Source organism: Triplophysa dalaica, chromosome 13, assembly GCF_015846415.1.
Source record: "Triplophysa dalaica isolate WHDGS20190420 chromosome 13, ASM1584641v1, whole genome shotgun sequence".
NCBI lineage: Eukaryota > Metazoa > Chordata > Actinopteri > Cypriniformes > Nemacheilidae > Triplophysa > Triplophysa dalaica.
The window spans coordinates 11,093,891-11,108,811 of record NC_079554.1 but is presented as its reverse complement, the minus strand read 5'-3'; the positions used below and the strand labels follow the sequence as shown (position 1 = coordinate 11,108,811).

At 40.3% G+C, this 14,921-nt stretch overlaps 1 protein-coding gene across 4 annotated transcripts in view; it reads right to left on the bottom strand.

Annotated features, from left to right (window-relative positions):
• lnx1 (ligand of numb-protein X 1) overlaps positions 1 to 14,921 on the bottom strand; it is a 35,342-nt gene that overhangs the window by 11,389 nt on the left and 9,032 nt on the right. For 2 of the 4 annotated variants that reach the window (XM_056765199.1, XM_056765201.1), the window contains one exon: positions 359 to 609. In XM_056765199.1, the coding sequence (XP_056621177.1) occupies positions 359 to 609 (251 nt within the window). The remainder of the gene's footprint in view (positions 1 to 358; positions 610 to 14,921) is intronic. The other 2 variants (XM_056765200.1, XM_056765202.1) reach the window with 1 other exon arrangement.

The following is a 14,921-nucleotide window of genomic DNA, read 5'->3' as shown; positions in this document are numbered from 1 at the left end:
AGTTTGTGAGGTCTGAAAATATACAGAGCATCTTTTCTTGTATTTTCACCTGTTTCTCCAGTTTTCATTTTCTGCAAATAATTGCAAATTGAAACTGAAATTGAAATTTGGTAGAAATATTTTTAGTAGTTTACAGAATGAAACAAAAAAATATATTTTACCTAAACACATACCCACAAATACAAAGTGACCTACAGATATATTGTTTTCCAAAAGGTTTAATTTTATGTTAAACCTACCAGTTAATTTTATATTTATTTTTTAATAAATGTTAGAATCTTATTTTAACATGTAAACAAAAAAACGAAGAAAGATTTGCACTGTTGTAGACAAATACACACACAATGTGTGCACTCACACTCACTCTTCCTGGAACTGCGTGCCGCCAGGCTGGTGGTGCTACCGGATTGGCTGTTGTCTTCCACACTGGGCTCGTAGGCAGGGTTGACCAGGCCGGTCTCATCTGATAGGAGGGCAATAGCAGAGGAGGGGCATCCCTCTCCGGGCAGGGCTGCCACTGTGAGCTCTGAAGTGCTATCGGTACAATCTTCCTCCTGAGAGCGCCGCTTCCTCTCGGCGGAGAGACCATAGTGTGACGCTCCTTTACACCTGTGAAAACACACACACATACACAAGTAGGTCAGCAAGATATATTACCACACAATGAACGTGTCATCATCGTCCCAGTGCCAATTAGAAACGCAAAGTCAGGTAAAGGAGACTGAATAATCACAATTTTTGACTTGATTCATTTAGAAGTACATGTGCTGCTTAATCTCTATGCACAGGTATGTGCAAGAGGCCTGATTTGATAACCAACAAACAAACAAACACATTTCGTCCTCGGGAAGCACAAGTACAAAATACCAGAATATAAAATACCTCACCTTTGAAATGAGGCGCTCTGCATTACAAACGTAACCAGCTGTCTGTTTACGACTTGTGTATTCTAATGTATTTACACACACTCCCACAGACAGGAGCTGAGCACATAAAGAAATCCATCTTACTGTATATTTGAATTCAAGATCGTTTCTCAAATGCCATTATAGTATTTTCACATACATAAGTAAACCGTCATACAAGATCCGTTTTGCCCGAACACAAAGAAATATGGTGGTCCAAACATAGTAGTGCTTCAGTCACCAGAACCTTAAATGCAGCGTCTGATTGGACCATTGCTACGATAAAATCCAAGCAATCTTCGTAATTACACTATTTAAAAAAAATGTGGGCTTAGTTCCAGTTCTAAGATGTGACATGGTCCATGTAGGACTTGGCTAGACAGTTTTGTGCGGTTGCCAGGGTGGGCCGAGCTCATAATTAGGTGGTTGAATTCATCGGTTCATTTAATCAGGACTAAAAGATTGGGGGAGAGTGGCATAATAGTAACAAGAAAACAATTAGATCAAGTCAAATGATTGTAAAGTGAATGATGTTATGACCATTGCTGGGGCAGATCCCTCTCAGGGCCGTCTGGAATGGGATAAATCAACGGATGGACAAATACAGACAATACTGTGTACAGCACCAAGAGATATGCCGTGCCCCGGGGACCTGGTTTAAAATAAAGCATTTTGTCTCAGTATTTATGCCTGTCACACCCCATACCAGAGAGGGCAAGAAAGAGAAAAAGGGCTTCGGATTGACAACGGCCGTATATCTCACTTACTGCTGAGCACTGATCGGAGTACCTCAGGTGTGCAAACTCAATAACGGTCCTTAGAGAACAAGGGCTGCTTTCTCTACGGTTCTGTTACATGGCTAGTGAAAGACATAAAATCCTGTTGGGAACTTGAAGAAAGGCAATAACTTTGCACCGGTCGATGATATGAAATTACGCCTTCTGAGTTTCTGTGATGGAAAACGCCACTCATGAATAACCCCACCTAACCCCAGTATTGAATACGATCCAACACAGCTTAATCACACAACCTTCTGCTGGGGCAATACAATTGAAAAATGACGTAGACGGACAGAGAGATAGGTGCACATACAGACAGATACAGTTGTGTTCAATCAGGTATTGAAAACACCTGTGGATATCAGGGAGCAGCAATAAAGCCTAATAAGCACCAATTAGGCAGCTTTAAAATGACTGTGATACTCAGCTCCTTCTAGACATTTACTGGTGTGGTTACAAACATGGTGAGGTCAAGAGAATGGTCCAGGAAGACAAGAGAACAGGTGATTACTCTTCACAGGAAGGGCAATGGCTATAAGAAGATTGCAAAGATGTTAAACATACCAAGAGACACCATAGGAAGCATCATTCGCAAATTCAAGGCAAAGGGCACTGTTGAAACGCTACCTGGTCGAGGCAGAAAGAAGATGCTGACTTCGACTGCTGTGCGCTACCTGAAGCGTAGAGTGGAGAAAAGTCCCTGTGTGACTGCTGAGGAACTGAGAAAAGATTTGTCAGATGTGGGTACTGAAGTTTCTGCTCAGACAATACGGCGCACCCTGCGTAATGAAGGCCTCCATGCCAGAACTCCCAGGCGCACCCCCTTGCTGTCCCCAAAGAATAAGAAGAGTCGAATGCAGTATGCCAAAAGTCATGTGGACAAACCACAGAAGTTTTGGGATAGTGTTCTGTGGACTGATGAAACAAAATTAGAACTGTTTGGGCCCATGGATCAACGCTATGTTTGGAGGAGGAAGAACAAGGCCTATGAAGAAAAGAACACCTTGCCTACTGTGAAGCATGGCGGGGGGTCAATCATGCTTTGGGGCTGTTTTGCTTCTGCAGGTACTGGGAAGCTTCAGCGTGTGCAAGGTACCATGAATTCTCTTCAGTACCAGGAGATATTGGATGACAATGTGATGCAGTCCGTCACAAACCTGAGGCTTGGAAGACGTTGGACCTTTCAACAGGACAATGATCCCAAGCATACCTCCAAGTCCACTAGAGCATGTTTGCAGATTAAAGGCTGGAACATTTTGAAGTGGCCATCGCAGTCACCAGACTTAAATCCGATTGAGAACCTCTGGTGGGACTTAAAGAAAGTAGTTGCAGTGCGCAAGCCTAAGAATGTGACTGAACTGGAGGCTTTTGCCCATGATGAATGGGCGAAGATACCCGTAGATCGCTGCAAGACACTTGTGTCAAGCTGTGCTTCATGTTTAAAAGCTGTTATAACTGTAAATGTATGTTGTACTAAGTACTAAGATTGAATGTCACTTGGGGGTTGAATAAAACTGATAATGATGTGAGCTCAGAAAAGACATTTGTGGTTATTTCATTATAAATGTTTGTTATATTTGTCTGACCTACACGTGCCTCTTTGATTTAATTGTAAGCAGGATGACTGAATGATCATAATCAATGTCAAACCGACCAAAACAATCAATTTCAGTGGGGGTTAAATAATTTTAAACACAACTGTATATAGATAGACATGCAGGTAGAAATGAAGACAGACAGACAGATAGACATACATACAGGCAGACGTACGGACATATGGACAGATAAAAATTTAGATAAATAGACAGATGGACAGAAAGACATACATACAGACAGACAGCAGTTTTTGCACACAGACAGACAGACAGATGGACATACAGACAGCCAGACATATAGATAGACAGATGGACAGATACACACACACACACACACACACACACACACTCACACACACACACACACACATACAGACCAAGTTATTACAGACAGACATACATATGGACAGATGGACATAGGGACAGACAGAGAAGGCATATAGATAGATAGACAGATAGACATACATACAGACAGTTCTTACATATGGACAGGCAGACAGACAGACGGACAGACATATGGCCTAAATAAACTGAATGAACAAATATGAAAAATTTAACTCAAGAAAAAACTGCAATATGTTTAACCTGGGGCAGTAAAATAAATGAAAAAAATGAAAAAAAACTAAAGTAAAATAAAACTGAATAAAATTATAACAAATTATAACAAAAAACAACAACAAATAAATTATAAAATTACAAAACACAAAACAAAATAGCTAAAGATTAAACTAAAATGAACATAATATAAAAATGTAAAATAAAAGCTAATTTAAAAGTTATAAAACTCAAACAAAATTGAAAACACATCTATAAAAACAACTCTAAGACCGACAGACAGGTAAACAGATTACCAACAGTACAGTTTAGTGTGTTGACAAAATGAGTATATGCTCTCCTACTTCTAAGTCGCTTTGACAAAAGAGTCTGCCAAATGAATAAATGTAAATGTAGTCATAGTAATTTACATCCAACTTGTCAGAACTGTATAGCAAATAATGGTAGGCACTCTTCCCCTCTTCTCTTGGGTAGTGTGACTGTCTGCTTCCGCCATCGAAAGCAATTATAATGATTACCTGAAACATCATCTTCTTATATTTCATAGTCTCAGCCTCAACGCCCACGATCCGTTGATGAACGTCTGATGCATAAGGCACACTTTCTGGAAACACTTCAGCGTGTTCGAAGTCGTAATGTGATTGGTTGAATTTCACAGGATTTCCGGGAGATATGCGCGTTGCGTTCTTTAACGGTCGGCTTGGAAACATCAAAGCCTTCTGATCAAAGTCTTGTTTACAACTTTTGCTATAAGAATTCACCTGCGATCGACTTAACGCTCAATTTCTTTTATTGTGCAAAGTTCATGGCATAAACTTATAATCATTGTTGTTTCTGTAAACTTGACACGTTCGTGAATGTACATCGGTCTGTTACTGCGGGACATTTCCATGCCTGTAAACATGACGCGACCCAAAAGTAAACGTGATTGGTTGCTTTACCTGTCAGTTATATGGCCTCTTGGGCGGGCCTTTCCAAAGAAAGCGGTAATAAGTTCCACACCTTCAGTATGAAGATCTGGCTACGCAAGACTATATATTAAAGGGGTTCCATAGAGACAAACCATCCGAGATGGGACAGTGCTAGTTCACTTAAGCATGCATATTTCCCAATTGATTCCTGTCTGTAGGAGATGACTGAAAGGATTTCATTATAAAGTCATGATGTTCCCGCATTAGATGTTCAGCAAATGAAAGTCAAATCTTATTCTACAAGGCTGCAAAAGACGCTAGAGAAGGAAAGTAAAGTATTAAGATGGTGGATATTACTGTATAATGGTTATCTGCAATTAAATGTACAGTAGATATGATTAAGTAAGATTTACTTCTAGTTTATTTTCCAGTCGAGTTTTATATACTGTATGTTTAAGGAGAGAAAAATCTACAGATATACAGACAAAGCAAAGATCGGACACAATGGTCATGTTTGTTCCTTCGTTAAGGGGTTTAGGCAGATGTTAATTAAAATAGGCTTTCCTGGTTAAGATAAAGCAGCAATCTGTTGTCTGAAGCCATAAGCCATGTCTTTGTTCTCTAGAATCTAAAACCGCAGATAAAACCCTCTGCCACAATAACACAGATCCAGGTTGTTGTTTAATCAAACCATCCTGTTATATGAATGTTGGCATGTGTCATTCACCTTGCCCCCGGTTTCCTCCTCCATTTTTTGCTCTCTCTCACGGACACATACATGTAACCATATGGACGGGCAGCAGGGCATAGATCAACAGAGAGAGATTAACAACTCTCGTGCACTTTTCCATCTCGCTCCCCCAGTGTGTCAATCCTTTAATTTGTTCATGGAATGAACCAGACCCAGACTCCCTCTGTATTCTTCACGTACATCTCCAATGAATCCTCATTCGTTTGTACACAAATCTCAAGTTTATCTACTACATTTAAAGATTTTTTGAACATTTCCTGAATTTTGTTAACTGTCAATCTCAACCTTCAATGCATCTTAAAATTACATTTGTTTATTATGTGGGTTGTCCATCAATAATCTTTCAGTGTCAAACCAACATTTTTGATAGCTGTTTTCAAACTGCAGTGCAGATTTTTTAGGAATCTGCACCTTTATTCTATGCTAGCCAAAATCAATCCTCTCTCTTGCTCTGCATGTCTTTTTGTGGTTTGATTGGGTCTGACAGTGAAGATGTGGGCCACGGTCCAACTGGACCTCATAATGACCATAATGAGAGAGGATACTGTGTTCCAGTTCTCTTCATAAAGAATGAATTTATATTTTCTATTGGCTACTGTACATCTTGGACACGTACGCTAAATGAAGTTCACATTTTAATCTTTTTTTGACTTGGTAATCCTCATTGGAGTACACGACAGAAGACAATAAAACCAATGATAATTGTCCACAGTGGATGCGCGACTCATAACATATACAAACCCATAAAGAAAAAGGTGTATATTGTGTCACGTCATGCCGGTCGTGTCCGATGTAGAAACTTTCTTTAAAGAACCTTTGACTGAATGCGACACACATCCAGGCTGGATCAACCTGCGGTGTCTTGTGATGAAGAGCTGAAACACCCAATGAGGCCGAGGTGCACAACTGACGATGTGTCGTATTGTCGGGAACCATTAAAAGGGCATTATCAGCAGCACATCACCAAAAGGGATCTTTCACCCAGGATAATGGATGTGATGACAGTGGGATCGGACACTCAACTCATGAGATATCTCTTTGATAATAGCAAGGAAAGGTAAGTATAAATATGGTATGTATTTCTATAATCATACATCCCCCAAACACAGAGGATGCCTGCCCGGCGAACCCAGAGAAACCTCAGACCTTTCCTCTATTCATACTCTTGACTGCTTCCCCATGTCATGCATAAGGCGTGGAAAATGTTCTATTGGGCAATTAAACGGTGCAGAACTAGTGGGATTAAAACACCTAGTCCTATTAAACTAATCTGAATGGTTCTTTGAGGTTTTTTGGGCATCGCAGTGAAGAACCTTTTAAGCACCTTAAAACCTTTCAGATCTCATCCTGCATTTTCTGCCTTAGTAGGGGAATTAAATTCTATGGGAATCAATGGGAGATCGGTTTGGTTATTGAGATTCCTCCTTGGCATATCATAGTGTGTAGCAGAACCTAGACACGCATACAGGTTTGGATCAATCTGAGGGTGAGTAAATCATGAAGGAATTTTCATTTTTATCCCATTAAATAATGTTAACGAATGCAACCATATTGTACTTTTAATGTAATGTTAATGCTAAAGCTATTATAGCTATTGTTTTAACTTTAATTAACTATACATTAATTCACTTATTTTCAGTATTTCACCTACGCTTCAAAGCATTCTGTGCGGTCAAATGCTACAATCCATTCCTCACTACATACTGTATACATGTTCAAGTGTGTTAATCTTACAGACAGCAGAAGTATCATAAAATGTGCAGTACTCTCAATCCATCCTCCCTGAATCCCCTATAGCCACCTGCTAATCCACAACCAGGCAGCCGGATAATCACAGCTAAACGTACGACTGATATACGTAGACACAAATACCTCACAGGAGAGAAGGACAAGTGTCACCATCATAGCTCATTGTTAAACCAAGGAGGACATAGAGAGCAAGAGATACTAAATCACAGCATCACTGCATACGATCAGCGCTCAACTAAGTGGCTACGGCATACACACACTGCAGCATTTAAAGAGGTATTGCATTTTCAAGCCAGAGACTTTAGTTGTTCGACAGACAGGATTTCAACGCAACGGTGCACCAGCACAAAATGCATTTCTGACAAAACTGCAGCACATTCAGTTCCGATTGACTTCAGAAATTTCAGAACACCGCATGATATTGTGTTTATCCCAGCCTGCACCCGCCTCACAGCTCATGTAGTGGATGTGATAGTTTGAGTGTGTTGAATAGGGAATAAACCTAATGCCTCATCTCGACAAACTCTGTCCCGCTTCCTCATAGAAATGCATTATGAGAAAGTGTTGCTATTGGATGCGTATGATCTCTTGAATTAGTCTGACATGTTTAACTTGGGAGGCAGATATAAACACTCGCATAAACACTGTTTAATCTTTGTGAAGTTTGTTAAAGGAGGTGTCTTTCTCCCTATCTTTGCTTAATCTGCTGATGGGCCTGAAGATCAGAGCATCAGTGCAGGAGGAGGAAGATATGACGGGATTAAGAAAAGTAATAATCTTAGGGAGCGAAAGACCAGAAGGAGGGAGACGGAGACACAAATCTTCTCTTTGGATCTTTTGGAGTGATGACGTATTCTGTCAAGTAATTCACCGTCTGGAGGATTACTGTAGAAACTCACAAACTCTTTGAGAGAGAGAGCAAGACCAGAGAAAGAGAGAGGGAAGGTAAACTCATCTTTGAGAAGCAATATAAAATCCCTGCACAGTACACAAACATGTTATTTTATAACCTTGGTGACTTTTGAACTCAAAATAAAACAACTTGACAGCTTGTAATCACTAGACGTTTTATATTAAATATGCATTTAAGTCACAGGGTCACAATTTTTATCTCTGCAATTTATGTTTGAATAGGAGGAATATATTAAAGGGATAGTTCTGTCATGACAACTCTTGGAGGGTTTAGCATGGCAGTGTGCCTGACATATAAATGTATTTGGTCTTGGCGGAATAGATCTATTACGCTGCTGCTGCGGCGAAGCAAGTACAGAGACTTGCTAGTGCCAATATATCCTGAGCATGCTGCTGTGTGCATATAAGGAATGCTTCTGCTGCACATATAACATACATGAATTAACCCCTGCATAGCTTACGTGGTCACCTTGTAGCAGATCTATACAGGTGGAGCTGGGGAATGAGGAGGGTTTCTGAAAACGGTAAAATTATGTCAGATTGGGTTAGGCTTTGGGCCTGTGCAATCTAGAGTTTCATGCCAGAACTTTCTCTGTCATCTTACCCCAAAATAAAAATGCTGTCATCATTTACTCACCCTCATGTCACTTCAAACTTATGACTTTCATTCTTTCGCAGAAGACAAAAGAAGACATTTTGTGCATCAGCACCCATTCACTTCTATTGTATGGACACAAAACCAAAAGTGAATGGGTGTCGATATGACATTCTTCAAAATATCTCCTTTTGTGTTCTGCAGAATAAAGAAAGTCATACAGGTTTAAAATGACTAGTGTGTGAGCAAATGATGACAGGACTTTTTGGTGAACTATCATTTTAAATACTGAAACACATGAGACAGGACAACTTGTGATATGTCATTGAGATTGATTGCATGATATATTGTAGATAGACACACCAAGAAAATTATTATATTTGAACGATTCAGAATTAGCGAGTGAATTAATACAGAAGTGATAAAATAGTCACACCAGTGGAGTTTAGGTGACTCTTGGATTAAAAATACAAACAATAACACTGATAAAAAAACTCCAAATCCCTCCATGTGAACGCTGACATCACTTATTTGGAAACTAAACACACACACAGTGATGCTGTAAACAGGTTCCCAGTATTCTACCCCCTTCTTATGAAACATTATCATGTGACCCACTCAGCCAACCAATGACGTCACATTGGCAGCCTGGAGGACAGTAGTGCGGGTCTCTAGGTCTCTCTACCGCCTCTCTTTCTCCTAGTTATTTATTTATTTATTTTGCTCTTATACATCCCCTTCGCTTTTCTTGGTTATTTATATCTTCCTTCTATACTTTTTCACACTCCTCCCCCTCTTTTTCTCATTCTCTTTTTCTCTATGATGAGACCAGCAGGATGAAGACAGCAGCAGATTTATGTTCTTCCCTTTACCCCCCCCACCAGCAGCCCCCCACCCCCAACCGAGCGACCGCATTGACTTTATCTCTCTCTCTCTGCTTTAGTTTTCTAGTGTGGCAGCACAGGAAACAAGCACAAGAAAACGAGGTGTGGTGTTGGATACAACTGACCCAGACACAGGTGTGCACAAAACATACATTTGATGCACTAAAGCTCTTAGACTCACAGTTTCATCTCTGCATGTTATCCAGTCATGTGCTTTGCTATTGTGCGGCTACACAAATTCAGTCTCAGCTAGCCAAGGACGGCAGTGACAAACCTGTGTAAATGAATTATAAAGGTAACATGCTTTAGTTCCCAGTGGATGTGCGTGAGGTGTGTGTGTGCGCATCTCAGTGCGTGCATGCATGCAAAAAATGACGGCTGGAGGTTTAAAATATATATAAGATATACACACTCAGAAGTGTGTGTGTGCACGCGTATGTGTGTGTGTTTATGCACACTTTATCTTCACTTGAGCAGCCCTGCATGGCCTAGTTTTCCAGAAACCTTACAACTGTCTTCCAACAGAGAAGTCCAACATCTTGGTTATAATGCTACAAAGATATCATGTCCATTTAAACTAAGCGGAGCAAAATGTAGATCACAGATTTTTGAGCCAAGTGGGTTTTCATTGCAACTTAAAAAAAACATTGAACCTTGTAGGTTAAAATTGTCCTTTCACATGTCTATATTTGATCCAAAGTATGTCTTCAGTTGACATGATGCTTTCTTTATTCAAATACTGTACTGGGATGAGGATTTTATGTCTGCTCACCTCCATGTGTATATTTTTTCCAAGCAAACAGGAAATAACATGTTCTCCTTTCCTGTTTCTTTCCATTATGCTGTAGGTTAAACTTCTTTGTTCTCTCCAAGGATGCGGTGACTGAGCAGCCAGTCCAGGTGCAGATCCAGCCCTGAGCTCAGGTGCTGAGCTGGGAAAAGATCTCTGCCAACTCCCTGTCTCAGACGCAGCTAAAGTGTCGAATTAGCAACAACGTTTTTGCTCTTGCTGCTCCTCATCATCATTAACCTGATGAGGAAGGCGAGAGGATGCGGAGTAACTGCAGAGAAACTGCAGAAAAGACACTCCGGCTGGAATATGCGGTGATCTGTTGGAGTCTTGCGCTCCGGTTACTGTGCTTAGAGACGGTGATGGTATGGTGTTTTACTCTGCGAGGACAAACCGGCATTTTATATTAGCTTTTGAATAAACTGTAGCGTGGTGCTAAAGTTGTTGGGGGATTATTCACCTAACAATGAATATTCTTTCATCACTCACTCATCCTTATGCCGCTTCAAACCTGTGTGACTTTCTTTCTTCAGAACATAAAAGAAGATATGTTGACTTCCACTTTATGGTCACAGAACCACTGAGACATTTCTCAGAATATCTTCTTTTTTGTTCAACGGAAAAGAGAGTCATATACAGATAACCGACATGAGGGTGAATAAATGATGGCAGGATTTTATTTTTGGTGATTTATCCCTTATTATATAATATAATTAATAGCAATAATATAATCTAAAGAATAAATGTGTGTGGAAACATCCCACAATTCTATGCTTCTCTCCATACAGTGTGTTGTTTGTTTCTTGGCATAGATAAGTAGATGGGTTATGCGGTCACTCAATGAGCCGGAGGACAAGCTACTCAAGCAAGTTCAACGGTCATCTGTGCACTATGCCTGAAAATAAGGTCACCACAGCAACACGCAGGCCCTTAGGTATGGCCTTATTTTTTCACTACGACCACGTCACAGTGATCACGACACGCAGCTGTCTGACCAGAGGCATCATCCCAACACACACAAGTGCACGTATGCAGATTCACTTGCCATTGATCAGATTTTATGATCAGAGCGTTCATGTTTAATATTGTGTTCAACAGTTGGAATGGGGTCTCAAGATGTGTTTTTCACCTGACAAGGCTACGAAACACAATGCTTGCAGCGTTCAATAAACAGTGTGAGTCAGGATGCAACAGCCAAAGTTGCTTGTATGCATCTGCCGTGGTGCTTAATAGGGTCTTGAAATAAAAAAAAAAAACTTCTCAGAAAGGGTTTTACCATTAACCTTGTCTAACCGTAAAACTGCATTAAACATTTCTAAAGAAAATCTCACTTATCGACCAGTCAGCCATCGCAACCCATGAGTCATAGCATGTGCTCACTTAAATACCTGTTTTCAGCCCGACAATACTGTCTGAGAGCTGGAGACATTAGGACGAGCCCTGAAGAAGTGTGATGTCCTACCTCTAAAGTACAGCTTAACACTTTCACATGATGTGTTGCCGTGGGTAACCTGACATAACAATAATGATAGCAGAGGTCCATCACACCCTCAGATTGGTTAAAAAGTGTCAAATGTGAGACACATCACTGTGCGTGCAAAGGCGTCTACGGGTAAGTCGTGTTCTCCTGACAGACCACCTGATAAAGCATGTTCAGGCATATCCAACACCACATAAACCAGAAAGATGTCAGCATACCTGTACAACTTTACAGTAAACAAGATACACCCTTGGAAGAAAAACATGCTGGAGCTCCCAAGTCCATTTTAAAAGCTTAAAAAACATAATTCTTCAAAGATCCAGTGTGTAATATTTTCGAGGATCTATTGACAGAAATGCAATATAATATACATAAAACTCATAAAACGCTTTTGTTGAAACTAGTAACAGCATAAGTACATAAAAAGTAAGCATTTCCTGAATACGTTCTCATTCGAGGGACTATCGAAAACGTGACTACATCTTAGTTCTGTGTCAGCCACCGTAGTGCTTCAAAAGGGAGGGGTGGAGTGAGCCGTTGGTTGCAATACGCAACCTGACTGCTAGATGGTGCTAACATCTCCACATTGCTCCTTTAAACTTTTATCAGTTTTCACTAGGCCTATTTATGCTTGTGATCTCAGAGACCCCAGGTTTATAAAAAACGCAGAAAGTCACATGGTCAAAGGTTGTTTCATTGTTAGTTACATTTCTGAAACATTACATTACACATTTCATGTGATAATGGTTCATCTCAGCTGAACACGAGTTATTAATAATGGTTATCAGGTATTGCACACCTGCAAAACGCAATTGCGCACGCATCTGCATGAACAATATCAGCAAAGGTGCAAATAGATTGATGTTTAATTCGAAGTCTAATTAAACATCTCAAAGCACACGAGAGAGAGAGAGGGAATGAGAGAATGTAAGCGAGCGAGCAGGAGAGAGAGAGAGAGAGAGGGACTATTTGTGTGTGTGTTGTTAAAGGGACAAGGGCAGCATCAGCAGAGATCAAGCAGTCAGGATATCAGTGCTGGCAGGTTGCAAGCAAAACGAATCAAAGCATTTAACACACACACAATACACTGGCGCAAAGATGGTGTTCACACCTGGTGTATCAACATCCATTTTGGATTATCCAACCACAATTGGACAGCGCTAAATGCAGGTATAAGCGGGATCCAAAACGTTTTGTGATCTTATAATGCACCCTCATTTGAGAAAGTTAAAAATGCCTGTTACCCATCTACATTTGCTGTCATTTGCATCAGGTTAATTTGGTTTGAAGTGTCCCGGGACAGCATCGAAGGACCAGCTACTCTGGTCAACCAACTGGAAGGTGATCCAAAAATTTCAAAATTTCTGTGAGATGACAGACATAGTTTAATGAATAAAGCTCTTTGCCTCAATATCTATAATTTGATGCTTGTAATTGTTAGTAGGTCCAGTACGGTAAGATATGTATCCATATTACACATCCATGTGTAAATGTCCAGCCAAGTACCACAGAGACATCTATAGCAAGTAAATCCACTGTAACTCACAGGCATTGAAAATTTCAAAAGGATTAGGGCAAAGAAAAAGACAACTGACCAAAAAAAGAAAGAGAGTGTGTGTAAGAGAGAGAGGAGCCAAGATGAGAATATAAGGTTTCTGTCATTACACAGGATGAAGATAAACACCCGTGCCACCATTCCTTAGCCAGCCAATCACAAAACAGACACACATCACATCTTTCCCATCCATTCTCTTTTTCTCCTTTCTCAGTTCTCTTGTTTACACAAACACATGGACATAAATCATATAAACATGACTCACATGCTGACCCACATCCACACACGGTGAGAAAGAAGATAGAAAGAACTCGTTCTCTGCCAAATAAACCCACAGACAGATGGTCCAGGAAATTACCTTATCTGTCCGTGTCTCCTCACCATTCACATCATCCCTCCTCATCTCCACTCTGAAGGCACCTCAGCGTCCTCTTCCCCTGTAATCCTCCTTGCTTTATTTTGCAATCTGTTTACACCAGTTCATGTTTGTATGTGGGTTTTATGTTGTGTGTAGTCTAGACTCAAGAGAGGGTTTGTAATGCGGTCTATTGTACTACACTGAGGCTTTCACACACACTTACGCGGCACAATTGTGTTTCTGCCAAAGTCCCAGGATCAATAGAACGAGCTTTCAGCCAAATGCACACAAGCTCTGTGAATGCAGAAGATTTTCAATAGTGCAGCGTGTATGTGATGCTTTTAACGTCAGTAATGACTGCGTGTTTATTGCCGTGTGAGAGTCTGCATTTCTTTTTGTTGTTGATTTTGAGAAGAGAAGAGTTGTGATGTTTTAATGTGGTGTGAGTGTCTACGAGTGAATGAATATGCAGAGGGTAAAGGTTTGAGGAACTGCGTTCTGTTATTCTGAATGGCATGTGGATGTGTGTGTGTTATGTACATACAATCCATTCAGTAAATGCACGCACACATGCACCCACACATAGAGTATATACATTTGATATAGATCTGGATATCAATAAAAACATTCACACAGAATTTGCAATATTTAATTCTATGCTGACTAAAATGTGTATAGGTAATCAAATAAAACACAAAACGTAAATAAAACGGCTAAAAAATATTAAGTTTACCTAACTATTTAATGTGAAAATACACTTGCGTAAACACACCCGCAAGCCCGTCTCCGCCGTGCTGCAGTATCCCTCACTGTTTGGTCGGATCAAAACAAAACCTTTTTCACAACATCTAACCATTATCCAATGCTACACAACCATTGCAGCAAAGCCATAACATCAAGCGTCCTTCCTTTCAAAACATCCCGCCAATGAAACGTCTTCCAGACGACAAAAGCACACAAACGCACTGCATACACACACAGATATGCATACACAGAGAGTTGTCAAGTGATAAAGACTGATGATTTCGTATATATCCAGTTCATTGAGAATGATGTATGGACACACAAGCTTATACACAAACATATACACACACACACCAGC